The sequence below is a fragment of the Bubalus kerabau genome, chromosome 4 (genome assembly GCF_029407905.1).
Source record: "Bubalus kerabau isolate K-KA32 ecotype Philippines breed swamp buffalo chromosome 4, PCC_UOA_SB_1v2, whole genome shotgun sequence".
Taxonomy (NCBI): Eukaryota; Metazoa; Chordata; class Mammalia; order Artiodactyla; family Bovidae; genus Bubalus; species Bubalus kerabau.
Window position 1 is genome coordinate 156,375,598 of NC_073627.1, and position 27,704 is coordinate 156,403,301.

Below are 27,704 nucleotides of genomic sequence, written 5' to 3' on the forward strand. Positions count from 1 at the left end.
GCTACAACAAGCCTTGCGGGGAACTCTTGACATCAGCTCAGATTTGAGCACCATTGTTGGAGAGCTGATGGCAGTGTTTCTCAGCCCTGGTCCATAACAGAATTATCTGTTTTGCTTTTAAAAATTCTGATGCCTGGGGCCCACATCCACTCTGGTTATATCAGATTATCTGGGAGCTGGGACTCAGCGATCAGTGTTTTTACATCTCCTGGGGTGATTCAACATGTTGAGTACCTGGGCCTTCTAGGTCCTTGCTGTTCGCAGTGTGAGTGAGAGCTGTCTGCTGATCTCTGGTGATCCCTGTCCTGCATACAGTTCGAGACATGTCCTTTAGCTGGTCTGTCGTTTGGGCTGCTCTTGGTATCTGAGCTGCTGTGTACACGATGCATCTGCTTCACCTGTGATTAGTGATGTGACATCTCCTTTTTCTTTCACAGGACACAACAGACTACGTTGCGTACGTTGCTAAGGACCCTGTTAATCGCAGAGGTAAGCTGTGTGTGACCTTTGTCATTTCTCATTCACATGCAGTTGGGCTTAACATTGGATACAAGTTGGTCTTCATGATCTCAGCCCTCTTCACCTGCACGAACAAGTGTTCTCTCGTACTGTCAGTGATAATTGAGCTTTACGGGCAATGAAGTGTGACGGCACACCTGGCTGGGTTAGGAGACACTGGATATCTGAGAGTCTGAACCACACATCTGTATAGGAGACACTGGATATCGGAGAGCCTGAAACACACACCTATATCCAGACGGCTAGCACTTGGTACACCTGACCTGTGCAAGGCAGCTCCCACTTAGACTCTGAAGGTGGACTCAGTTACACCTGAAGGCTTTACAAGCCGCTGGCCTCCTGCCCAACACCATCTCCTCATTTGTCCACTGCCAACTGTTTCACACTGCTCTACATGGCCCTGGAGGCCAGTGTCCAAGCTCAGGGCTCTCCTCTTAAACCCCGCAAAAAATGCTAGACACGGGCCTCAGACACAGGCTAGGTAGGGGATTTGAAGGATCAAGTACTTCCCATCCTCATGGACCCTGTATTCCTAGACCTTCCCTTCCTACCCACCATCCCATCAGTTACAAACAGTGCCCCCATCCCTCCTGTGTTAACAGGCTTGGGCCGGTGGGCTGAGTGAGGGTGCTACTCTTGAATTCCAGGCAGCCGCCAGGTGGCGCACGACTCCAATTGAGAACTCATCAATGACACCAGTGGGGCTTCTAACAACACAAAATGGCCCTTCCCTTCACCACCCATTGGTTCCCCCCCTCCTCTCCACTCTACCCCAGAAACCAAATAAAATTTCCTAGTTGGCTTTGCAAAACTTTTGTCTGTACACACACACACACACACACACACACACTTCTTCTAAAATTTCAACACAGATGTGATTTTGGAATACTGTTTTCCCACTAACCTTGGGGGAGGGGGATGTGGCAGGCTGTACCACATTCCAGAGTTATACTGGTTGAAGTTCTTCTTTTATTTTTGTTTGTTCCAAGTTAACCTCAAGTAATCCTAGACTTTCTTTTGATATCTTTAATGGTTCCTAAGTCAATGGTTCTTAAAATGAGCTATATTTTAAATCACCTCAGTTCAATTCAGTTCATTCCCTCAGTCGTGTCCGACTCTTTGTGACCCCATGAATCGCAGCACGCCAGGCCTCCCTGTCCATCACCAACTCCCAGAGTTCACCCAGACTCACGTCCATCAAGTCAGTGATGCCATCCAGCCATCTCATCCTCTGTCATCCTCTTCTGCTCCTGCCCCCAATCCCTCCCAACATCAGAGTCTTTTCCAGTGAGTCAACTCTTCGCATGAGGTGGCCAAAGTACTGGAGTTTCAGCTTTAGCATCATTCCTTCCAAAGAAATCCCAGGGCTAATCTCCTTCGGAATGGACTGGTTGGATCTCCTTGCAGTCCAAGGGACTCTCAAGAGTCTTCTCCAACACCACAGTTCAAAAGCATTGATTCTTCGGTGCTCAGCTTTCTTCACAGTCCAATTCTCACATCCATATATGACCACTGGAAAAACCATAAGCTTGACTAGACGGACCTTCGTTGGCAAAGTAATGTCTATGCTTTTGAATATGCAGTCTAGGTTGGTCATAACTTTTCTTCCAAGAAGTAAGTGTCTTTTAATTTCATGGCCGCAGTCACCATCTGCAGTGATTTTGGAGCCCAAAAAAATAAAGTCTGACACTGTTTCCACTGTTTCCCCATCTATTTCCCATGAAGTGATGGGACCAGATGTCATGATCTTCGTTTTCTGAATGTTGAGCTTTAAGCCAACTCTTTCACTCTCCACTTTCACCTTCATCAAGAGGCTCTTTAGTTTCTCTTCATTTTCTGCCATAAGGGTGGTGTCATCTGCATATCTGAGGTTATTGATATTTCTCCCGGCAATCTTGATTCCAGCTTGTGCTTCTTCCAGCCCAGCATTTCTCATGATGTACTCTGCATAGAAGTTAAATAAGCAGGGTGACAATATACAGCCTTGACGTACTCCTTGTCCTATTTGGAACCAGTCTGTTGTTCCATGTCCAGTTCTAACTGTTGCTTCCTGACCTGCATATAGGTTTCTCAAGAGGCAGGTCAGGTGGTCTGGTATTCCCATCTCTTTCAGAATTTTCCACAGTTTATTGTGATCCACACAGTCAAAGGCTTTGGCATAGTCAATAAAGCAGAAATAGATGTTTTTCTGGAACTGTCTTGCTTTTTCAACGATCCAGCGGATGTTGGCAATTTGATCTCTGGTTCCTCTGCCTTTTCTAAAACCAGCTTGAACATCTGGAAGCTCATGGTTCACGTATTGCTGAAGCCTGCCTTGGAGAATTTTGAGCATTACTTTACTAGCGTGTGAGATGAGTGTAATTGTGTGGTAGTTTGAGCATTCTTTGGCATTGCCTTTCTTTAGGATTGGAATGAAAACTGACCTTTTCCAGTCCTGTGGCCACTGCTGAGTTTTCCAAATTTGCTGGCATATTGAGTGCAGCACTTTCACAGCATCATCTTTCAGGATTTGAAATAGTTCAACTGGAATTCCATCACCTCCACTAGCTTTGTTCATAGTGGTGCTTTCTAAGGCCCACTGGACTTCACATTCCAGGATGTCTGGTTCTAGGTGAGTGATCACACCATAGTGATTATCTTGGTCATGAAGATCTTTTTTGTACAGTTCTTCTGTGTATTCCTGCCACCTCTTCTTAATATCTTCTGCTTCTGTTAGGTCCATACCATTTCTATCCTTTATTGAGCCTGTCTTTGCATGAAATGTTCCCTTGGTATCTCTAATTTTCTTGAAGAGATCTCTAGTCTTTCCCATTCTAATTGTTTTCCTCTATTTCTTTGCATTGATCACTCAGGAAGGCTTTCTTATCTCTTCTTGCTATTCTTTGGAACTCTGCATTCAGATGCTTATATCTTTCCTTTTGTCCTTTGCTTTTCGCTTCTCTTCTTTCCTCAGCTATTTGTAAGGCCTCCTCAGACATCCATTTAGCTTTTTTCATTTCTTTTCCATGGGGATGGTCTTGATGCCTGTCTCCTGTACCATGTCATGAACCTCTGTCCATAGTTCATCAGGCACTCTATCTATCAGATCTAGGCCCTTAAATCTATTTCTCACTTCCACTGTATAATCATAAGGGATTTGATTTAGGTCATACCTGAATGGTCTAGTGGTTTTCCCTACTTCCTTCAATTTTGGTCTGAATTTGGCAATAAGGAGTTCATGATCTGAGCCAGAGACAGCTCCTGGTCTTGTTTTTGTTGACTGTATAGAGCTTCTCCATCTTTGGCTGCAAAGAATATAATCAATCTGATTTCAGTGCTGACCATCACCTAGGGAGTTTTAAAAACCCCAGTGCTCAGGCCTCAAAGCAGTGGTGCCCATGCTCAGTCAAGGCTGTGAAATCAGGCTCTAGGGACAGACCCTGAAGGAATATACCCCCATGCAATTTGAGTTAGGGCCATAGACCCATACAAGCTATTGTCTTGTTTCACAGGCAGAAACCAGCAGTGCCTTCTGCCCACAGTGCCTTTTCAAAGTCATGGATATCAGGATGTATTTCACATGCGTGTTGGTTTCTAGACCAGCTCCCCCTTGGGACCTGTGTGCAGTGCTAGTGTGGAGACAGATGCCAGACCTCTGTGCTATGCTGCTGGTGTTTTGATGGTACCATCAGCCAAGGGGTCCTTTGATGCTTTGTGGGAGATGTTCACTCTTTCTTTCCAGTTATTTGTTGCCTGTAACACAGCTTTGTGGGTTAATGACCATCATTTTAAAAGTATTTTTTGATATATTGTGTCACGAGTCCAGGCAGGGCTCAGCTGGCCAATTTTTCTGCTCTATGTGGCATCAGTGGGGTCTTGGGTGGTCTTTGGCTGGTAGCTGGCCTGGTCTAGAAGGGCCAGATTGATTTCATGTCCATGCCTCATACATTGGCAGGAAGGACTAGAAGTCTTCGCCAGCAGGGTCCTCCTCCCTCTGCATAGAGTCTCAGGGTCCCTCCAGGTGGTTCCTCCATCAGACAAGTAGGACGCCCCATGTAGCAACTCTGGGCTCCATGATGCCAATGTGGACACATCCAGTGGAAGGCCAGGCATGGCTCCACCTCTGTCATAGTTTACCAATCAAAGCAGTCCTAGCCAGCTCAGATTCAGGGGACAAGGGAACCAGACCTGCCCTCCAACAGGAATTTGTAGCTTTCTTTATCCATCACATCTCTGTCCCCACCCCTGCCACCCCCACAAACACACACATACAGGGAGCTACGGCCTTCTGCGAGGCAGTAAGTGAAGGGAGGAGGGTTGCATGAGTCCAGCTATGAACAGTATCTCAAAGTCAGCTTTGCCTTCATCCCATGTATGTCCACCCCATCACTACCTCCTTCCATAAGATGCTGGTGGAGGGCTCCCCTGGTTGCTCTGTTCTTCCTCCTCCTCCTGGAATTTAAGTTCCAGGAAGAGAGTTTAATTTAGTAAGAATAGCCTCTGACATGTAGGAGTTTTATTAGCAAGATATTCTGGGAGTAAGTGTTCTTATTTGGACTCTTAGATAGCCAACTCCTCACACAGTGACCCCAGTCAATATGCTAGGGTAAGCCTTGTAGCATTGTGGTTCCCTGGCTGCCGGCAGAGCTCCTTAGAATGGACAGATATCTGGTTCTACATCTGGAACTCAGAAAGTCTTCTGTTAAAATCCTACAGAGATAAGTCAGAATCCCCCACCATTATCATTCATCTTTTCCTCATTGATTCCTGCTTATACATTCCTGTGTGTGTTTTGGTTAATCCAGAAGTATTTACGGACCAGCATCTATATTTTTCTCTCGAGTATCAAGAGTCCATGGCTTATCTAATTAATCTGGTGGAAGAGTAAAGGATCTCTGACCCAAGTCATTAAGTTCTATGGTAACCACCACTACCATCTCGAGGAGATAAGCGTTGCAAATGAGCAAGTTTCATGAAGTCAGCAACTTATCATTGAAAGGCAAAGCCAACCAGGAAGGAGGTCTGGAAGGTAATTCCTGATATATGTAGGGTAAAACTCTCAACAAAGCAGGCTTTGCAGAATCCTAACATACCATTTTCACAATGGAATTTGGATTATGACCCAATGACTCCCATCCCCTGCAACCTAATGTCTTTTGGTTCAGGATGGACTGTCTGGGTCACAAAAGTAGCTAAAAGATAATGTTCTGCTTAGACATATGGCTGCCTGCAGGTGGCTTGTATTCCTATAACCTATAAGCACAGTAGCATCCTGGTTCAGGCACCCACTGGAGCTCCTGAACTTGCTGTAGAATGTCTTGCGGTGTTGACCTGATGGCAGAGAGCCCTCTGTTCAGCTTGTATAGCTTCTAATCCCAGGGTTACAGGTTGCTTTTCCCCGCAGGGTTTCCTGAATAAGGGGAAATGTGGTGAATGGGCTCGAGAGGGAAGTCCCCCGTGGACTGCTGCTCACGCGACCACACTTCCTTCTTCAGGCTGCTCTATTAGCTCACAGTCATTTCAACCCTGTATTTAGGGCTCCTCTGGCTTTGGACCAGAGGCCCCAGAAGGTAACTTTGTAGGTTACCTTAACTTTGTAGGTCCCAGAAGATAACTTTATGGTAGAACCTCACAGAGTATGAGCTCCTTAAATAATAGAGCACTTCCTTCGACTTTTCCTTCCCTAGAAGCAAAACCTCATCACTTCATTTTAGGTGAAAGCAATGATTTGTTTTTTTTTAAGCCAGGAAGTTAAATTTCATCAAATAACTCCGTGGTGGGAGGTTAATTTTCCTGTGGGCGAATGATTAGGTTGTTGTTTCCCTTATCTGGCTATTGTCAACAGTGTTTTTTTTACAAACAAACCAACCTTTGGGCTTTAAATATGCTGTGCAGAAGACTCTGAATATTTCTCCCTAGCCCAGAAAGTCAGACTTTCAGACTTTGGCTGAAAGTCAGACTTGTACCAGCCTGTTGCACATCTCTGCTCACAAGTCTCCTAGGCCCCTCTCTGTGATAAGCCATGAGCTATGTCTTTCCTCCCTCCATAGAGCTTTTCTCACTCATCACGATGTGAGCTGATCCTGGTCTATCTGCTGTCTTGTTTCCTATGATTTTCTCCCACCTCCACTCCAGCTCCACTGCTTTCTGGCTCATCCTTGAACCTGCCTCAAGGCCTTTGCACCTGTTAACCCCGTGCCTGTGACATTCTTACACTAGACCTTCCCATGGGTCACTCCCTGACTTCTTCTAGGCTTCTTCTGTGACATCACCTCCTAGGTCACCTTCCCTAGTCATCCTATATTTTATCCTATACTGCTGCTGCTGCTGCTAAGTCACTTTAGTCGTGTCCAACTCTGTGCGACCCCATAGACGGCAGCCCACCAGGCTCCCCCATCCCTGGCATTTTCCAGGCAAGAACACTGGAGTGGGTTGCCATTTCCTTCTCCAATGCATGAAAGTGAAAAGTAAAGTGAAGTCGCTCAGTTGTGTCCAACTCTTAGCGACCCCAATGGACTGCAGCCTACCAGGCACCTCTGTCCATGGGATTTTCCAGGCAAGAGTACTGGAGTGGGGTGCCATTGCCTTCTCCATTATCCTATACTGTCATCCTTAATTTACATTTACATTATTGTTTTTATGGTTGTATTGGTTATCTGTGACTGTGCTGTGCTTAGTCGCTCGGTTGTGTCCAACTCTTCACGGCCCCATGGATTGTAGCCTGCCACATGGACTGTAGCCTGCTAGGCTCCTCTGTCCATGGGATTCTCCAGGCAAGAATACTGGGGTGGATTGCCATTTCCTCCTCCAGAAGATCTTCCCAACCCAGGGATCAAACCCAGGTCTCCTGCATTGTAGACAGATTCTTTACCATCTGTGCCAGCAGGGAAGCCCAGAAATACTGGAGTGGGTAACCTGTCCCTTCTCCAGGGAATCTTCCTGATCCAGGAATTGAACTGGGGTCTCCTGCATTACAGGTGGATTCTTTACCAACGGAGCTACCAGGGGAGCCCTGTGACCACTGGAACAAATTACCACTAACTTTGTGACTTAAAGACAACAAAAGTTGCTCTCTCATAGTTCTGTAGGCTCAGGGTCTAAAATCAAGATGTGGGCAGGACTATGCTTCCTCTGAAGGTTCCGGGAAGGAGCCTTCCTGCCTTTTCCAGTGTCTGGTGACTCCAGGAGCCCTTGGCTTGTAGTTGCATCACTCTAGTCTTGGCATCCGTCTTCACATCATCTCCCCCTCCTCTGTGTCTGTGTCATCTACTCTTCTGTCCCTTATAATAAGAAACTTGTCATTGGATTTAGGGCCCATCCTAATCCAGAATGATCTCATCTTGAGGTCCTTAACTTAAGGACATCTGCAAAGACCCTTTTACACAGGTTCAAGAGGTCAGGATGCAGACAGGGCTTTGTGCAGGGGCACCATTCAATCCATGCAAATGATGTATTTTTCCTTTCTTATTTTCAGTGTCTACCCTCTCAACTGTCAGCTTCATGACAGTGGGACCGTTTGTTTCTTGCTGTATCTGTAGAGTATAGGCTACGGCATGGTACACAGTTTATGTTCAACAAGTGTCTACTGAGTGAAGTCTCCAGCAGATATTTTGTACATTTGCCCGTGCTCACGTGCAAGAATGTTCTTAGGGATTATACCTCTGTGACAAATCAGTTTTGGGACATCTTTAACTTAAAAAAAAATGGTTATTTCACTTTGCAATTCCACAAGTGGCACAGGAGGACTCCTTGGCTTCTTCAACACTTGGCATTTTCAGGTTTTTAGATTCCTGCCAATCTGAGGGGTGCAAAATTATGTCCTTATAATTTTAGTTTGCTGCTCTAGGGCTAGAACACATATTAAACTCAATTTTAAAATGTTTATTATTTTTATTGGAATATAGTTGCTTTACAGTGCTATGTTTGTTTCTGTTGTACAGCAGTGAATGAGCTGAGCATATACATACGTCCCCTCTTTCTTGGATTTCCATCCCATTTAGGTCATCACGGAGCATTGAGTAGAGTTCCCTGTGCTATGTGTTAGGTTCTTATTGGTTATTTACTTTATACACAGTAGCATACATACGCTACTTCTGTTGATGGACATTTAGGCTGCTTCCATGTCCTGACTATTGTAAATAGTGCTGCAGTGAGTACTGGGGTGCATGTATCTTTTTATTTGTTTATTTCTTATTGGGGTACAGTTACTTTATGATATCGTGCTAGTGTCTGTTGTACAATGAAGTGAATCAGCTACATGAACACATCTAGCCCTCCCTCTTGCATCTGTCTCCCACCCCACCACATGCCTGCCGAGCACTGAGCTGAGCTCCCTGTGCCATACAGTGGCTTCCCCCCAGCAGTCTATTTGACACACGGTGGTGCAGATGTGTCAGTCCTCATTTTCCAATTCATTTCACGCTCCTTTCCCACCCTGTGCCCACATGTCTGTTCTCTATGTTTGAGTCTCTATTCCTGCCCTGGAAATAGGTTCATCTGTACCATTTTTCTAGATTCCACATATATGTGTTAATATGAATTATGGTCTTCTCAGAGTATATGCCCAGGAGTGGGATTTCTGGGTCATATGGTAGCTCTACTTTTAGTGTTTTTAAGGAACCTCCATACTGTTCTTCACAGTGGCAGTATCAATTGACATTTCCACCAATAACGTAAAAGAATTCCCCTTTCTCCACACGCTCTCCAGCACTTATTGTTTGTAGATTTTTTGATGATGGCCAGTCTGACTGGTGTGAGGTGATGCCTCACCGTGGTTTTAGTTTGCATTTCTCTAATAATTAGTGATGTTGAAAACAACTCTTAATTAAGAGCATGGGAGCCGAATCTTGACATTCTTACCTGTCTTGGATTAAAAAATCTGAAACAACGAGGAGCATGTGAATAAGTGAACACGCTAGAGTTGACTGAAAACTATGCTTGAGTTTGTAGCCTCCAGCTCTCTGCTAAGAATTCATTGGTGTTCAGTGTTCCTTTTAAGGGGTGAGAGTTATCAGCCCACTAGGAGAAAGAGAGAGCAGTCATTGTTTGGTAGGGTATTTTTCTGATTGGCCAGTGATTCCAGATGTCTCTGAGATTCCCTGTGTCAGTCACCAGTTGGTAGAGAATGTGGCTGTGAACTTGAACTCTTGGAGAGTCTGTGAGTCTAGATATGAGGACAGGAGGAGAGTCCAAGATGGGACCACTGCAAGGGCTGGGCTGCCTTGGGGAGGCTGGATGGCTGTAAAGTGTGAGTTGGGAATGGTGTGGGTGTGGGTGTGGATGTGGGTAAAAGGGGTCATGAATTCCTGAAAGAGCAGCACAGATCCTGAGAGGTTTTCTGCCCATACTTGCAGAGTCCAATCCCCCCCCACCCCCACCTGCCATGGAACTAGTGCCCACCAAGGTGGGGTGGCCCATCCCACAGGGTACTGACGTGGCCACTGTGGTGGGAGACATATGCTGGAGCCTCTGTCTATAGTCGCCGCTGATCTGAGATAGAGGGGGTACTACCTTGTAATCATACATAAAAGGCGCAGTGAACCAGTGACATCCTTTCTGTGTGTCAGTGGCTCCAGGACCACAGAGGGGGTATGGGAAGTGGGGTCTTACTTTCACAAATGCACACACACAATAATCAGATAAGGAATCAACCCCTCCAAACTCTAAATGATTAAGAAAAGTTTTCCAGAGATGGAAAGATGAATTTTTATCCATCATGGTTAGAGACTGGCAGGTCAGTGTCTAAATACAAATATCTCACCCAAAATATTTATCTTGCTTTGAGATAATAACCGACAGTGTGATGCTTTCAGAGTCAACAAGCGATCTTGAACTTTTGTTTATCTTTGTTGCGTCATTTTTGAAAGGTAAAAAGAAAGTGTCAGTCGTGTCCGACTCTTTGTGACCCCATGGACTGTAGCCTGCAAGGCTCCTCTGCCCATGGGATTCTCCAGGCAGGAATACTAGAGTGGGTTGTCATTCCCTTCTCCAGGGGATCTTCCCTACCCAGGGATCAAACCAGTGTCTCCTGCATTGCAGACAGATTCTTTACTGTGTGAGCCACCAGAGAAGCCCTACGTGTTTTAAAAGATATTTTTATAATATACATACCATTATATTGAGCTTCTCAAGAGGCTAGTGGTAAAGAATTCACCTGTCAATGCAGCAGACACAGAAGATGCAGGTTTGATTCCTGGATCCAGAAAAACCCTGGAGTAGGAAATGGCAACTCGCTCCAGTATTCTTGCCTGGAAAATTCCATTGACAGAGGAGCCTGGCAGGTTACAGTTCATGGGGTTGCAAAGAGTTGGACACGACTGAGCACAAGGAAAGAAGGAACTATTATATTATGTTCATAATTTATAAATAAGTTAACATCTATTTGGGACATATGCTCAGTATAGTGAAGAGTTCTTTACTGGTAAGCATGAACAAACTTTGACAACTTCTTATTTACAGAAGTAAAGCCATTTGGGTGTTTGGTGCACGTGATAAGCATCGCTAGTGCTCACTTATGTCTTGATCTCCTTCCGCCCAAGCTCCCAGGGGACAGTACTGCCAGGCTTTCCTGGGTAGAGGAGGAGCCAGGTGACAGTTCTGTGTGAGAGCAGAATGCATCAGTGCTGGTACAAGGCCCTGCTGTTTCTTTCTTCTCTGGCTTGTGGAGGAGGCCTTGTACTGAAATTCAGGATTGAAAGATCAAAGCAGCCTGGCTCATGGTGTCACCACCTGGTTGAGGAGAGTTGAGGTGATTGAGTAGAGTTGCCCAGGAATGAGCAGACAAGAATGGAGTTGTCTTGTCACCGAGATGCTGGGACTCTTTCTTATTTCAGCATCACTTGTTTGTGCCAACTAACAGAGCAGCTGTCCCAGGCAGGGCTCAGAGAGCAAGCTCACATGAATGGAGATCCCAGGTGGCCTGCAGTCCACTCATCAGTTAGATGGCCGGGGCAGCCTTGGACACCAATGGACAGGTGCGGCCACTGGCCTCTGGACTTGTTTGGAGCCATGGGGAAACTGAACCAGCATCTTACATAGTAACTTCTGCCCTGCCAGTGTCTACTGTGCATGGAAGATGTGTGGTTGCCACGTGAGTAAAGATGTCACATCTCAGTTCTATCTGATGTGATTACAAGGGCCTCAGCACATGTTGCTCTCAGCTGGCTTATCCCAGGTTGGGAGAGGCCTTTGTGGCGAAGCCCGATGAGGCCCCTTGCTAGTGTCAGGGCTGAGGTGGCTGCTGTGTGGTCTGAGTGAGCTCCTGGAGAGTGATGTCAGCCTTGCTTTTGGTCAAGAAGAGAGACCAGCTGGGCACACAAGCACCTCTGGTCCTCACCCCCTGTCACACTACCGTTCACCCCCCAGTGGTACACTACTGTACTGCTTCAAGAGAGCCAGTGTCCTCCAAAAGGGACAGATTGGGGAATGACCTCATTTTGCTGCTCCTGTGTTTGTTTGGGGGCCACATTTTAGGCTCTACAACGTCATTTTGAGTCTTGACTCTGGGCCCCACTACTCTGTATGTACTTTTTATCCAGAGCTTCTCCTTCTCACTCATGAATGACAGATACCTCCAGCTCCCTGTTTGCATTGCGGGATGTAAAACAAGCAGCTCTGGTGGTCACCTTTGGGGAGGCCCTCATACTCCTCCCACAAGTGAGGCTAGATGATAGTGGCTTTTAAGCTAAAAACCATTGCAACACCAAGAGAAAATCCCAGGCCCAGAGAGACTGTCAGCCAGGTTGGTTTTAAATTTGGAGTGAGTTTCTGGAGCACAGAGAAGTCATTCTACAGAAGGATCCTCAGACCCAACTAACAGATGATACTTACTCGAGGACTGAGCCGGCCCCAGAGCCTGGAATCATGATTTAATTATGCATCTACAGGTTCTGTCACCCTCTTGTATCCAAATACTAGGGCTCCCCTGTCACCAAGCGAGGGTGCTTCCACCCAGAGCCCTGAATCTTCCAAATGTCCCAGGAACTGACTTAAAGAAGACCTATTTCAGGCCTGGATTTCTTTGGTCTGTAGAAGGTGAGAGAGCTGTGTGGACCTCGGCAGAAACCTTATTCTTCATTCACTGTGTTAAAGCCTAGGGAGCTGCTCTTCTCCTTAGAAGAAAGACAAGCTTCACTTTTTTGACTCATCCCCAGCCATTATTCTGGTTCTCCAAAATACTAGCCAGCTGGTTCCCTTGACTGGTGCTGATGTTGGGTGGATGGGACAGGTGTGGCTGGAAACACAGGGCAGCAGGGGAAGCCAGGTGTCTTTCCCTCAATCCATCCTAGACTCCTATTTCCTTATTGGCTGGAAAGACACCTCCAATCCTGTCCATTAATGAACAACCACACGACTACAACAGCTGCTTAATATGTGCTTGCTTTATTCTTACCTGGGTTAATAATAAATACTAATACCAATAATAACATAAAACAGTATCATTATTGGTTCACAGAAATACAGCTGGGACATCTGTCTCCTGGGACAAATTGGTCATATCTGTGCTAGGGCTAGTATATCCAAGGGATAGGGCTTCCCTGGTGGTTCAGTGGTAAAGTATCCACTTGCCAATATAGGAGATGAGGAGACATGGGTTTGATTCCTGGGTCCGGAAAATCCCCTGGAGAAGGAAATGGCAGCTCACTCCAGTATACTTGCCTGGGAAAGCCTATGACAGAGGAGCCTGGTGGGCTGCAGTCCTTAGGGTCACAAGAGTTGGACATGACTAAGCAACTGAGCATGGGCGCGAGACCCAAGGGGACTGCACTGTAGCCCGAAGCAGCAATCCAGGTACACTTGGTCTTCCCAGAAAATTCTTGTTTCTGTGTCCTCAGAGGCATGCTCCTTCCTTGAGCCTGTGAGAAGAAACCTCAGGCTCCCCAGCCGAGCAGCCACCATCAGGGTGGGCTGTGCAGTGCCTGGCTGGCATTGTGCATAGGGAAGGCGGCATCGTGATGGAAGAGTGGCCAAACTGTGGAGGTGGTGATGTCTCTGCTCCCTCCCTCGCAGCTTCCCATCTTAATGAGTCCTCTCTTTGCTGACTTCCCCTGCAGTGGCCGTGCTTCTGCATCTCCCTAATCACTGCCCCAGGGAACAGCTCACTGCTGTAGCAATGCCTCTCCTCACTGCTGGGCATCCACCATGCTCCTGGAGGAACCTCCTTGAAACACAGCTGTGTCCTAACTGGTGGCAAGAGAAAGATGGAGTGTGACACACACATCTGTCATTTTCTCCAGGGAGAATGTCTTTATCTCATTAGTAGCAGAACATGTTCCACTGGTCAGGATGCCACGTGGAGGGGCTGAGATGCTTCTGTGGGATGCCATGGACATGTGTCTGGGGAGGAGACAGTTCTACTTGTAGAGCAGAGGGGGCCTTCTCTGGCACCTTCCTCCATTTGACCCTTTTTTCTCTGAAGGTTCTGCATGGATTATGCCACAGCCTGGAAGGCAGACACACCAGTGGGTTAAGGGTTGCTCCAGGTCCCTGAGGGGCCCTCATCTGACTGCCAACACCCCTTTGATGAGAACCAGCATGAATGTCCAGCCTCTTTTGGTGTATATGCAGATGGCATGTGGTGGGTTGGTCATACTGGCTAATTAGTATCTCTTTAAATGCATCTTAAAAGTTAAGATGCTTTGAGTTGAGTCTTAGTGCTTAGAATTGCCACATTTGGTGATGACACTTTACTCCCCCTAGGAAATAAGCAAACAACTTGCTCCAAGGCCATAGGATACCTCAGGATTCATTCAGTAAGAATCTGTTTAACTACAATGAGGTATCTCCTCACACTGTTCAGAATGGCCATCATCAAAAAAAGTCTACAAACAGTAAATACTGGAGAAAAGGGAACCTTCTTGCACGATTGGTGGGAATGTAAATTGATACAGTTCACTATGGAGAACAGATTTCTTGAAAAATCTAGGAATAAAACTACCATATGAGCCAGCAATCCCACTATTAGGCATATACCCTAAGAAAACCATGATTCTAAAAGACACATGTACCCCAATGTTCATTGCAGCAGTATTTACAATAGACGGGACATGGAAACAGCCTAGATGTCCTTCGACAGATGAATGGATAAAGAAGTTGTTGTACAAATATACAATGGAATGTTACTCTGTCATAAAAGGAATGAATTTGAGTCAGTTCTAGTGAGGTGGATGAAACTAGAACCTGTTATACAGAGTGAAGGAAGTCAGAAAGAAAAAACAAATATCACATATTAACACACATGCATGAAATCTAGAAAAATGGTACTGATGAACCTATTTGCAGGGCAGCAATAGAGACGCAGACAGAGAACAGACTTGTGGATCCAGCAAGGGAAGGGACAGGGTGGGATGAATTGAGAGAGCAGCGCTGAAGCTTATACATTACCACATGTAAAACAGATAGCCCAGTGGGAACTTGCTGTATGATGCAGGCAGCTCAACTCACAGCTCTGTCACAACCTAGATGGGGTGGGAGGGAGTGAGAGGTGGGGAGGGAGGTTCAGGAGGGAGGGGACATATGTATACCTAAGGCCGATTCATGCTGATGTATGGCAGAAACCAACACAACATAGTGAAGCAGTTATCCTCCAATTAAAAATAAATCCATTTAAAAAAGAGTCAATGTAAGTCCATTTTTAAGGCTCATGGGGCCTTAGAGGGATCCCTTTGTCATGTTAAGATTTCCCTCCAAATTCTATTTCCCAGTTGAGTTCAAGTTGATATTTTATAGACTCTCAAGCAATTGAAAAGCCATTAAGTTGAATTTTAAAAATTTAAAATGGACTTACAAATAGAACCTTTACTTTTGTAGGAGAATAAGCTATTAAGAAGTGGATCTCTGTGGTGAAGCTGTGTGTCTGGGGGCTCCTGGGATTAAGCTGCAGGCAGAGCTGCCAGGACATGTTATGAAAGCCACCTCCTTGGCCCCCTCTTCTTCCCTAGGCTGCGGGGTTTTACCCTCAGGAAGAAGAAGCCTGGGTAGCTCCAGTGTCTGCCTCTAATGGGCATGTGTCCCTTGCTCCCACAGCTTGTCACATTCTGGAGTGTTGTGATGGGCTGGCCCAGGATGTCATCGGCTCCATCGGACAAGCCTTTGAGCTCCGGTTTAAGCAGTATTTGCAGTGTCCTTCCAAGATCACGGCTCTTCATGACCGGTGAGTAGTGCTGTGACACCATGTGCAGTGGCCTCTCTGCATTTTCTGACCTTTCCTCTTAACATGACTTAAAAGGAGAAAAACCACAAAACAGCTCCCTGAGAAGTGTTCTGAACAGACAGTTAATCACAGGGCTTCCTGGGCCTGGAGACACCTGGCCGGTGCTGGGCTGGGGCTCAGAAAACCGACAGATGGAAGCTGACATATGGGTGATGCTCCCAATGTTTAGAAAAACATTTTCTTGAAACTATAGTGACAGTAGCTAAGGTTACCAAAAAAACAGTGTAATATGTTTTTATTCTGTTTTCCATGCAAGCATGTGATGTCTCCATATGTTGTCTTCTTGGGTCGGTGTCACCCCGGGTTCTAACTGTGCTGTTGTCCTCGTCATCAGGGTTAGACAGAGTCCTGATTCAGAGGCCCCTGTCATGAGGCACTGTGCTTGGGATGGCCAGCATGGTTCTGCTTTATTGGACTTTGTAGCTTTCAGGCTCAATGGCTGTAGGGTCCTGATCTTTGTCTCAGCAGTTTTCTTTCTGTAGGGAGAAGACTCTTGAGAGTCCCTAGGACTGCAAGGAGATCAAACCAGTCAATATTAAAGGAAATCAACCATGAAAATTCCTTGGAAGGATTGACGCTGAAGCTGGAGCTCCAATCCTTTGGCCATTTGATGCTAAGAGCTGACTCATTGGAAAAGACCCCGAAGCTGGGAAAGATTGAGAGCAAGGGGAGAAAAAGTGGGTGACAGAGGATGAGATGGTGGGGTGGCATCACCAACTCAATGGAAATGAGTTTGAGCCAACTCCGGGAGACAGTGAAGGATAGGGAAGCGTGGTGAGCTGCAGTGTATGGGCATCACAAAGAGCTGGACACAACTTACCGACTGAACAATAGGTTTTCTCTGTAAAATAGGAATAATAGAAGCTTGCAATATTTTAAACATTAAGTTCAGTTCAGTTCAGCTCAGTTGCTCAGTCATGTCTGACCCTTTGTGACCCTATGGACTGCAGCAAGCTAAGCTTCCCCGTCCATCACCAGCTCCTGGAGCTTGCTCAAACTCAGGTCCATCGAGTTGGTGATGCCATCCAACCATCTCATCCTCTGTCATCCTGTTCTTCTCCTGCTTTCAATCTTTCCCAGCATCATGGTGTTTTCCAATGAGTCAGTTCTTCCCATCAGGTGGTCAAAGAATTGGAGTTTCAGCTTCAGCATCAGTCTTTCCAATGAATATCCAGGACTGATTTCCTTTAGGATGGACTGGTTGGATCTCCTTGCAGTCCAGGACACTCTCAAGAGTCTTCTCCAACACCACAGTTCAAAAGCATCAATTCTTTGGTGCTCAGCTTTCTTTATAGTCCAACTCTCACATCCATACATGACTACTGGAAAAAACATAGTTTTGACTATATGAAACTTTGTTGGCAAAGTAATATCTCTGCCTTTTATTATGCTGTCTGGGTTGGTCATAGCTTTTCTTCCAAGGAGCAAATGTCTTTTAATTTCATGGCTGCAGTCACCATCTGCAGTGATTTTGGAGCCCAAGAAAGTGAAGTCTGTCATTGTTTCCACTGTTTCTCCATCTATTTCCCATGAAGTGATGGGACTGGATGCCATGATCTTAGTTTTTTGAATGTTGAGTTTTAAGCCAGCTTTATCACCGTCCTCTTTCACCTTCATCAAGAGGCTCTTTAGTTTCTTTTCATTTTCTGCCATAAGGGTGGTGTCATCTGCATATCTGAGGTTATTGATATTTCTCCCGGCAATCTTGATTCCAGCTTGTGCTTCATCCAGCCTGGCATTTTGCATTATGTACTCTGCATATAAGATAAATTAGCAAGGTGACAATATACAGCTTTGATATACTCCTTACCCAATTTGGAATCAGTCTGTTGTTCCATGTCCAGTTCTAACTGTTGCTTCCTGACCTGCATACAGCTCAGGAGGCAGGTAAGGTCATCTGGTATTCCCATCTCTTTAAGAATTTTCCACAGTTTGTTATGATTCACACAGTGAAAGGCTTTAGCATAGTCAATGAAATAAAAGTAGATGTTTTTCTGGAACTCTCTTGCTTTTTTGTTGATCCAGTAGATATTAGCAATTTGATCTCTGGTTCCTCTGCCTTTTCTAAATCCAGCTTGAACATCTGGAGGTTCTCAGTTCACATGCTGTTAAAGTCTAGCTTGGAGAATTTTGAGTATTACTTTGCTAGCCTGTGAGATGAGTGCAATTGTGTGGTAGTTTGAGCATTCTTTGGCATTGCCTTTCTTTGGGACTGGAATGGAAACTGAACTTTTCCAGTCCTGTGGCCACTGCTGAGTTTTCCAAATTTGTTGGCATATTGAGTGCATCATTTTCACAACATCATCTTTTAGGATTTGAAATAGCTCAGCTGGAATTCCATCACCTCCACTAGTTTTGTTCATACTGATGCTTCCTAAGGCTCACTTGACTTCTCACTCCAGGATGTCTGGTTCTAGGTGAGTGATCACACCATCATGGTTATCTGGGTCATGAAGATATTTTTTGTATAGTTCTTCTGTGTATTCTTGCCACCTCTTCTAAATATCTTCTTCTGTTAGGTCTATATCATTTCTGTCCTTTATTGAGCCCATCTTTGCATGAAATGTTCCCTTGGTATCTCTAATTTTCTTGAAGAGATCTCTAGTCTTTCCCATTCTGTTGTTTTCCTCTATTTCTTTGCATTGATCGTTGAGGAAGGCTTTCTTAGTTCTCCTTGCTATTCTTTGGAACTCTGCATTCAGATGGATATATCTTTCCTTTTCTCCTTTGCTTTCACCTCTCTTCTTTCCTCAGCTATTTGTAAGGCCTCCTCAGGTAACCATTTTGCCTTTTTGCATTTCTTCTTCTTGGGGATGGTTTTGATCACTGCTTCCTGTACAATGTTACAAACTTCTGTCCATAGTTCTTCAGGCACTCTATCTATCAGATCTAATCCCTTGAATCTATTTGTCACTTTCACTGTATAATTGTAAGGGATTTATTTAATTTAGGTCATACCTGAATGGTCTAGTGTTTTTCCCCTACTTTCTTCAATTTAAGTCTGCATTTGGCAATAAGGAGTTCGTGATCTGAGCCACAGTCAACTCCTGGTTTTGTTTTTGCTGACTGTATAGAGCTTCTCCATCTTTGTCTGCAAAGAATAGAAGCAATCTGATTTCGGTTTTGAACACCTGGTGATGTCCATGTGTAGAGTTGTCCCTTGTGTTGTTGGAAGAAGGTGTTTGCTATGACCAGTATGCTCTCTTGGCAAATCTTTCTTAGCCTTTTCCCTGCTTCATTTTGTACTCCAAGACCAAACTTGCCTGTTACTCCAGGTATCTCTTGACTTCCTACTTTTGCGTTCCAGTCCCCTATGATGAAAAGAAACTCTTTTTTTGGTGTGTTCTAGAAGGTCTAGAACTGAGGTTAAATATTTCATTTAAACATTAAACGAAATAGTAAATGTAAACAGGAATTGTGAGATGTTTAGTTTTTATAAAAAATGTTCAGTGTCTACTCTTGAGTTTCCTTAGGAGATAAGAATATTCCATGCAGCACTAAAAAGAAAGTAATGAGGCATATTGGTCATTCAGTCACTTATCCTACTGAAAGCTTATTACAATGGTGTGTTCACTGTCAATAAAGGTTAATTTCTCCTGAATTTACTTTTCCTCCAACTTCTGTGGCCATATTCCAGACTTAGTTGTGAAGGCATTATACTCCTCTGTCTTCATTATCTCTCTGAAGTCTTCATCTTTCTTGAAAGAGATTTTTAATTTTTTTTTCATCAACTGGAAAATTTCTTTTAAGGTATTCATTCTGGGGGTGCCTATGAAAGCCCCATTTTTCCTGGTTGACAAGGACTTCTGCAAATGCATATAAGCTGTGTGGAAAAGGAGTTAGAACGTAGTGGGGACCCTATAGCCCTTGGCAGGACAGTGGGTGAACAAAGTTCTAAATTTTATATTATAATGGAATATAGTCATTAAACAGAATTCATCAGTATATGTGTATTATCAAAATTAATCTCAATCATTTAAGTGAAGTAAAAAAGGATATGAACCATTTACGGAAATTTTAAAAACACACAAATGACTGTATATGTAGCTTATGGATAAATGCATGTGTATAAAGAGTATAAAAACATGCAAAAATATTACATACCAACTCTAGGACATTTGAGGATGACAGGGACATGTATGCATGCATGTTCAGTCATGTCCAACTCTTTGCGACCCCATGGGCTGTAGCCCACCAGGCTCCTCTGTCCATGGAGTTTCCCAGGGAAGAATACTGGAGTGATTTGCCATGTCCTACTCTAGATGATCTTTCTGGCCCACGGATTGAACCGATGGCTCTTGCATCTCCTGCATTGGCAAGCAGATTACTTACCACTGTGTCACCTGGGAAGCCCAAATTTTTGTACATAGAAGCTAGGTGCATGCATGCGTGCTAAGTCATGTCCAACTCTTTGTGACCCCATAGACTGTAGACCACCAGGCTCCTCTGTCCATGGAATTCTCCAGGCCAGAAGACTGAAGCGGGCTGCCATTTCCTCCTTCAGGGGATCTTCCTAACTCGGACTGAACTCGCGTCACCTATGTATCCTATATTGACAGGCAGATTTACTACTGAGCCACCTGGGAAACTGACAGGGGCTCGGGGTGGGCTATAACTGGTTTTGTTAAGTGTATCTCTTCCCTAACATTTTATAAGAACAGTATTCCAGTATGTAAAAAGAATTTTGCAGTGAACACCTGTAAAACCAACCACCTAGATTCTACTATTAACATTTTACTGTTAACATCACATACTTATTCATCCAATGTGAGTCTGACAAATTTTATTTCTTTAAAAAGAAAGGAATCAAATATAGCAAAATGTTCACACTTGTTTAATCTCAGTGGTGGATGTGTAGGTGTCTTTTATATTAATTTAGCTTTTCTGTACTTTCAAAATGTTACGTAAAAGTCAAATAAATACTATTAAATTAGTATGTACAAAAATGAGTGGGGAGAGTTAATTGAACTACACGCTTCTCTAGGCATATACTTAAGGTGTGAAGTCCTTACATGTTTCTATATAATAAAATTTGAAGAAGTTTTGGGGAAAGAAAATGAAGTAGAGAGATCTTATCTATTGAGAAAACTTTGAATCCAATATGCAAGTAATGGTATACAATTTCTAAAGCAGAGCATCAACCAGGGGTCCTGTGTTCCCTGGCATCATTCTCATCTGCTCTGACAAGCTGCTTTTGTCCACTGAGCAGGTCTGAGACCCATCAGGTGGGAACGTGCCACCTTCTGGCCCTGCTGGGGCCATGAGAGAGCACATCTTGCCTCCAGCTGCCACACTCTTTGCCCCCTCCCCACCCTTTTCCAGAGACTTTGGACTGCAGAAGTCACTGGCCCATTTTCCTTCTAGATTTCCCAGAGGCCAGCAAGACAGGAGGTTCTGTTTGTGAGCAGTTCTCCTTGGGTTTACTTCTTGCTTGCTCAGGCCATCTCTCTTCAAATTGGGAATGAGCTGGAAGTGTGAGAATTTGGTATAATCAGCTTCTTTGTCCACATTCCTCAGAGTAGAGTTGGGGACAGATGAGTGTGGAGTGAGTGTGGTGGCGTTAGGGCCCAGTACGCTGCCCCAGCATCTCAAAGTTTCAGGTTGGTGCACATGGCTTCCTCTCTCTTCTCTTGCTTCTGGTGGTTGGATGACTTTACTTATTATTCATGAATTATTTTTTGCTCATCGTATTAATTATTGGGAGACAGACTCTGTATCTGGAATCATCACCCATCTCCAACTGGAAATCAAAAATAGCACTTTTAAATGAATGGAATTTTTGGTATGGTCTGATTTTCCTTAGAAGATTTTTCCTCTGATTTTTCTTGCCAAAATCCAGGGTCATTTTCAACACAAAACCAGAGAAGACAATGAAAAAGAATTCAAATGTAGTGAAATCTCTTTTTATTATTAAAAAAAAGTTTTGATATATAATTTATGATGAAAATTCATTCCTTTTGGAATATATAGTTCTGTAGTATTTAGTACTGTCAGAGACTGTATAACTATTGTTCCTAAATAATTCCAGAACATTTTCATCACCCCAGCAAGAAACTCCATACTTATTAGCAGTTAATTCCCCAACTTGCAATATTCTCTCCCCAGACAATCATTGCTCTACTTTCTGTCTTCATTGATTTGCCAGTTCTGGATATTTTATATGAATGGAATCATATAATATATGCTTGAGTTCTTTCACTTACTGGATTGTTTTCAAGGTTAAGCTATGTTGTAGCATGTATGAGTATGGCATTTTTAGGTTTGAATAATATTCTTTTGCATACATTTTTTACCTTTTGTTTATTCATTCCTTGGTTTATGGATATTAGGGTTGTTTTTACCTTTTAGTTCTCATGAATCGTGCTGCTGTGAATATGTGTACAAATTCTTGTGTGAACAGATGTTTCAATACTCTTGGGTATATAACTAGGAATAGAATTGCCTAGTCATATGGTAACTCTGTGCTAAAGTTTTAGAAACTGCCAAACTGATTTCCAAAGTGGTTGTACCATTTTATATTTTCACCAGAATGTATGAGTTTCAGTTTCACTGATATTTGTTATTGTCCATCATTTTGATTTTAGCTATCCTAGTGAGTCCAAAGTGGTTTCTGTGATTTTGATTTGCATTTTCTTGATGACTATTGATGTCAAGCATCTTTCCATGTGCTTATTGGCTAGTTGTATATCTTATTTGGAGAGATGTCTGCTCAAATCCATAGACTATTTTAAAAATTATAGTTGATTTACAGTGCCGTGTTACTTTCTGCTATACAACAATGTGAGTCAGTTATATATATATATATATATATCTCCACTTCTTTTTAGATTTTCTTTCCATATAGGTCATTATAGAGTACTGAATAGAGTTCCCTGAGCTATACAGTATATATCTCCACTTCTTTTTAGATTTTCTTTCCATATAGGTCATTATAGAGTACTGAATAGAGTTCCCTGAGCTATACAGTAGGTTCTTGTAGTTATCTATTTCATATACAGTAGTGTGTATATGTTAGTTTCAATCTTACAGTTTATCCCTCCCTCCCTTTTTCCCCCTGGTAACCATAAGAACGTTTTCTGCATCTGTGACAATTTCTGTTTCATAAATAGGTTCATTTGTACCATTTATTTGTTAGATTCCCATGTATAAACAACATCATATGATATTTATCTTCCTGTGTCTGACTTACTTTACTCAGGGCTGAGTAATATTCCATTGCATATATGTGCCACATCTTATTTATCCATTCTTCTGTCGATGGACATTTAGATTGATCCCATGTCCTGGCTATTGTAAATAGTGCTGTAATGAACATTGGGGTGCATGTATTATTTCAAATTATGATTTTTCTCTGGATCTGTGCCTATCAGTAAGATTGCTGGATCACATGGTAGCTCTATTTTTCGTTTTGTAAGGAATCTCCATAGTGTCCTCCATTGTGGCTGTACCAATTTACATTCCCACCAGTGGTGGAGGAGAGTTCCCTTTTCTGCACACCCTCTCCAGCATTTATTGTTTGAAGATTTTTTGATGATGGCCATTTTGACTAGTGTGAGGTAATACTTCATTGTAGTTTTGATTTGTATTTCTCTAATAATTAGTGATATTGAGCATCTTTTTGTGTGCTTTTTGACCATCTGGATGTCTTCTTTGGAGAAAAGTCTTTTTAGATCTTCCACCCATTTTTGATTGGGTTGCTTGTTCTTTATAATGAGCTGCATGAGCTGTTTACATATTTTATTTTGTTTATTTTTTTTTGTTTACATATTTTAGATTAATCTCTTGTTGGTTGCTGTGTTTGAAAATATTTTCTCCAATTCTATGGGTTTTCTTTTCATTTTGTTGATGATTTCTTTTGCTGTGCAAAAGCTTTTAAGTTTATTTAGGTCCCGTTTGTTTATTTTTATTTTTGTTAATCTTGGAGATTAACCAAAAAAGATCTTGCTGTGATTTATGTCATAAAGTGTTCTGCCGATGTTTTCCTGTAAGCATTTTATAGTGTCTGGTCTTTCATGTAGGTCTTTAATCCATTTTGAATTTGTATATGAGCATGTTCTAATTTCATCCTTTTATATGTAGTTGTCCAGTTTTCCCAGCTCACTTATTGAGGACACTGTCTTTTCTTCATTGTATATTCTTCCCTCCTTTGTCATAGATTAGGTGACCATAGGTGTGTAGGTTTATCTCTGGACTTTCTTTCCTGTTCCACTGATTTATATTTCTGTTTTTGTGCCAGTGCCACATTGTTTTGATTACTGTAGCTTGGTAGTATAGTCTGAAGTCAGAGAGATTCATTTCCCCAGCTCTATTTTTCTTTCTCAAGATTGTCTTGGCTCTTCAGTGTCTTTTGTGTTTCCATACAAATTGTAAAATTTTTCTTGCTGTAATTCTGTGAAAAATGTTATTGGTAATTTGATAGAAGTTTCATTGAATCTGCTGATTGCTTTGGGTAGTATAGTCATTTTAACAATATTGATTCTTCCAATCTAAGAATGTGGTATATTTCTCCTTCTGTTTACATTATCTTTAATTTCTTTCATCAGTATCTTATAGTTCTCTGAGTATAGGTCTTTTGCCTCCTTAAGGTTTATTCCTAGGTATTTTATTCTTTCTGATGCAGTGATAAATGGGGTTGTTTCCTTAGTTTCTCTGAACTTTTGTTGTTAGTGTATTGGAATGCAAGAGATTTTTGTATATTAATTTTGTATCCTGCAACTTTACCAAATTCTGTTCTGGTAGTTTTCTGGTAACATCTTTAGGACTTTCTATGTATAGTAGCATGTCTTTTGCAAACAGTGACAAATTTACTTCTTGTTTTCCAGTTTGAATTCCTTTAATTTCTCTTTTTTTTTCCTATGATTGCTGTGGCTAGGACTCACAAAACTGTGTTGAATAAAAGTGGCAAGACTGCACATCCTTGTCTTATTCCTGATCTTAGAGGAAATCCTTTCAAATTTTTCACTGTTGAGAATGATATTTGCTGTGGATTTTCATATATGGCCTTTATTATGTTATATTATCTTTATGCTTACTTTCTGGAGAGTTTTTCTCATAAATGGTGTTGAATTTTGTCAAAAGCTTTCTCTGCCTCTGTTAAGATGATCATATAGTTGTTATTCTTCAGTTCATTAGTATGGTGTATTATATTGATTGATTTACATATGTTGAAGAATCCTTGCATCCCCAGGATAAATACCACTTAATCATGTGTATGATCCTTTTAATGTATTGTTGGATTTGGTTTCTAAGTATTTTGTTGAGGATTTTTGTGTCTTTGTTCATCAATGACATTGGCCTGTAATTTTCTTTTTTTGTGTGTGAGATCTTTGTTGAGTTTTGGTATCAGGGAGATAGTGGCCTTGTATAATGAGCTTGAGAGTATTCCTTCCTCTATAATTTTTTGGAATAGTTTGAGAAGGATAGGTTTTAACTCTTTTCTAGATGTTTGATAGAATTCATCTGTGAAGCCATCTGGCTCTGGACTTTTGTTTGTTTGAAGTTTTTAAATCACAGTTTCAATTTCAGTGATTCATGCGTTCATATTCTCTATTTCTACATGTTTCAGTCTTTGAAAGTTGTACCTTTCTAAGAATTTGTCCATTTCTCTCAGATTGTCCATTTTACTGGCAAATAGTTGCTTGCAGTAGTCGCTTATGGTCCTTTGTGTTTCTGTGGTGTCTGTTGTAACTTCTCCTTTTTCATTTCTAATTTTATTGATTTGAGTCCTCTCCCTTTTTTTCTTGATGAGTCTAGCTAAAGGTTTATCAACATTATCTTCTCAAAGAATCAGCTTTTAGTTTCATTGATCTTTGCTATTGTTTTCTTTGTCTCTATATCATTTATTCCTGTTCTGATCTTTATGACTTCTTTCCTTCTTGAGGATTGTGGAGATTTTGTTTGTTCTTCTCTCTCTGGTTGCTTTCTTCTCTCTCTAGTTGTGTAAATTTAGGTTGTTTACTTGAGATTTTTCTCATTTCTTGAGGTAAGATTGTATTGCTATAAAGGTCCCTCTTAGAACTGTTTTTGCTGCATCTCACAGATTTTGGATTGTCATGTTTTTGGTGCCATTTGTCTCTAGATGTTTTTTGATTTCCTCTTTGATTTCTTCAGAGATCTGTTGATTGTTTAGTAACGTATTTTTTAAATTTCCATGTGTTTCTTTTTAACAAATTTTTTTTAACTGTAATTGATTTCTAATCTTATAGCATTGTGGTCAGAAAAGATGATTAATATGATTCAAATTTTCTTGAATTTACCATGTCTTGATTTGTGGTCCAAATGTTATCTATCCTGGAGAATATTCCATGTGCACTTGAGACGAAAGTGTATTTTGCTGCTTTTGGATGGAATTTCTTATAGATATCAATTAAGTCTGTCTGATCTAACGTGTCACCTAAGGCTTGTGTTTCTTTATTACTTTTCTCTCTGCATGATCTGTCCATTGGTATACACAGGTGTTAAAGTTCCCCAGTATTATTGTGTTACTGATTTCCCCTTTCATGTCTGTTAGCATTTGCTTTATATATTGAGGTGCTCCTATGTTGGGTACATATACATTTATAATTCTTATATCTTCTTGGATTGATCCATTGATCATTATGTAATGACCTTTGTCTTTTGTAACAGTATTTATTTTAATGTCTATTTTGACTGATGTAAGTATTTCTACTCCAGCTTTCTTTTGATTTCCATTTGCAGGGACTGTCTTTTTCCATTCCCTCAATTTCAGCCTGTATGTGTTTCTAGGTCTGAAGTGAGTCTCTTGTAGACAGCACATATATTGGTCTTGCTTTTGTATCCATTCAGCCAGTTTATGTCTTTTGGTTGAAGCATTTGATCCATTTACATTTAATGTAATTATTGATATGCATGTTCCTATAGCCATTTTCTTAACTGCTTTGGGTTTGTTTTTGTAGTTCTTTTTTCTTCACATCTTCTTTTGTTCTCTTCTCTTGTGGTTTGGTGACCATCTTTAGTGTTGTGTTTGAGTTGTTTTTCCTTTTTTGTATGTGTATCTATTGTAGTTTTTGTTTGTTGTCATCAGTTCTGATCTAGCAGTCTGCTGCTACTGCTGCTAAGTTGCTTCAGTCATGTCCGACTCTGTGCGACCCCATAGACAGCAGCCCACCAGGATCCCCTGTCCCTGGGATTCTCCAGGCAAGAACACTGGAGTGGGTTGCCATTTCCTTCTCCAATGCATGAAAGTGAAAAGCGAAAGTGAAGTCGCTCAGTCGTGTCCGACTCCTAGCAACCCCATGGACTGCAGCCTACCAGGCTCCTCCGTCCATGGGATTTTCCAGGCAAGAGTACTGGAGTGGGATATGTACAAAGTCTCATGTTTTAGATTGCTGGTCTCATTCTACCTAGAGAAGTTTGTTAGCATTTGTTGTAAAGCTGGTTTAGTGGTGCTGAATTTTCTTAGCTTTTGTCTATAAAGCTTTAGATTTCTCCACCAAATCTAAATGATATCCTTTCTGGATAGAGTATTCTTGGTTGTTGGTTTTTCCCTTTCATCACTTGAAATACATCATGCCACTCCCTTCTGGTATAGAGTTTCTGCTGAAAAATCAGCTGATAACCTTATGGGGATTCTTTGTATATTGTTGCTTTTCCCTTGTTACTTTTCATATTTTTTCTTTGTCTTTAACTTCTGTCAGTTTGATTAATATGTGTCTTGGTTTGTTCCTTCATGGTTTCACCCTGTATGGGATTCTCTGCACTTCCTGGACTTGAGTGAGTGTTTCCTTTCTCATGTTAGGGAAGTTTTTGACTATAATATCTTCAATTATTTTCTCCAGCCCTTTCTCTTTCTGTTCTCCATCTGGGACCCCTATAGTGTGAATGTTGGTGCATTTAATACTGCCCCAGTGGTCTCTGAGAGTACCTTCATTTCTTTTCATTCTTTTTTCTTTACTCTCTTCTGTGACAGTGATTTCCATCACTCTGTCTTCTAGCTCACTTACTTGTTCTGCCTCAGTTATTCTGCTACTGATTC

The 27,704-nt window shown here is 42.4% G+C and overlaps 1 protein-coding gene across 1 annotated transcript in view; it reads left to right on the forward strand.

Annotated features, from left to right (window-relative positions):
- The window catches only part of SHC3 (SHC adaptor protein 3), a 182,912-nt gene that overhangs the window by 119,681 nt on the left and 35,527 nt on the right, over nt 1-27,704 (forward strand). The window contains exons 6-7 of the mRNA XM_055580310.1: nt 438-489; nt 15,523-15,649. Of these exons, the coding sequence (XP_055436285.1) occupies nt 438-489; nt 15,523-15,649 (179 nt within the window). The remainder of the gene's footprint in view (nt 1-437; nt 490-15,522; nt 15,650-27,704) is intronic.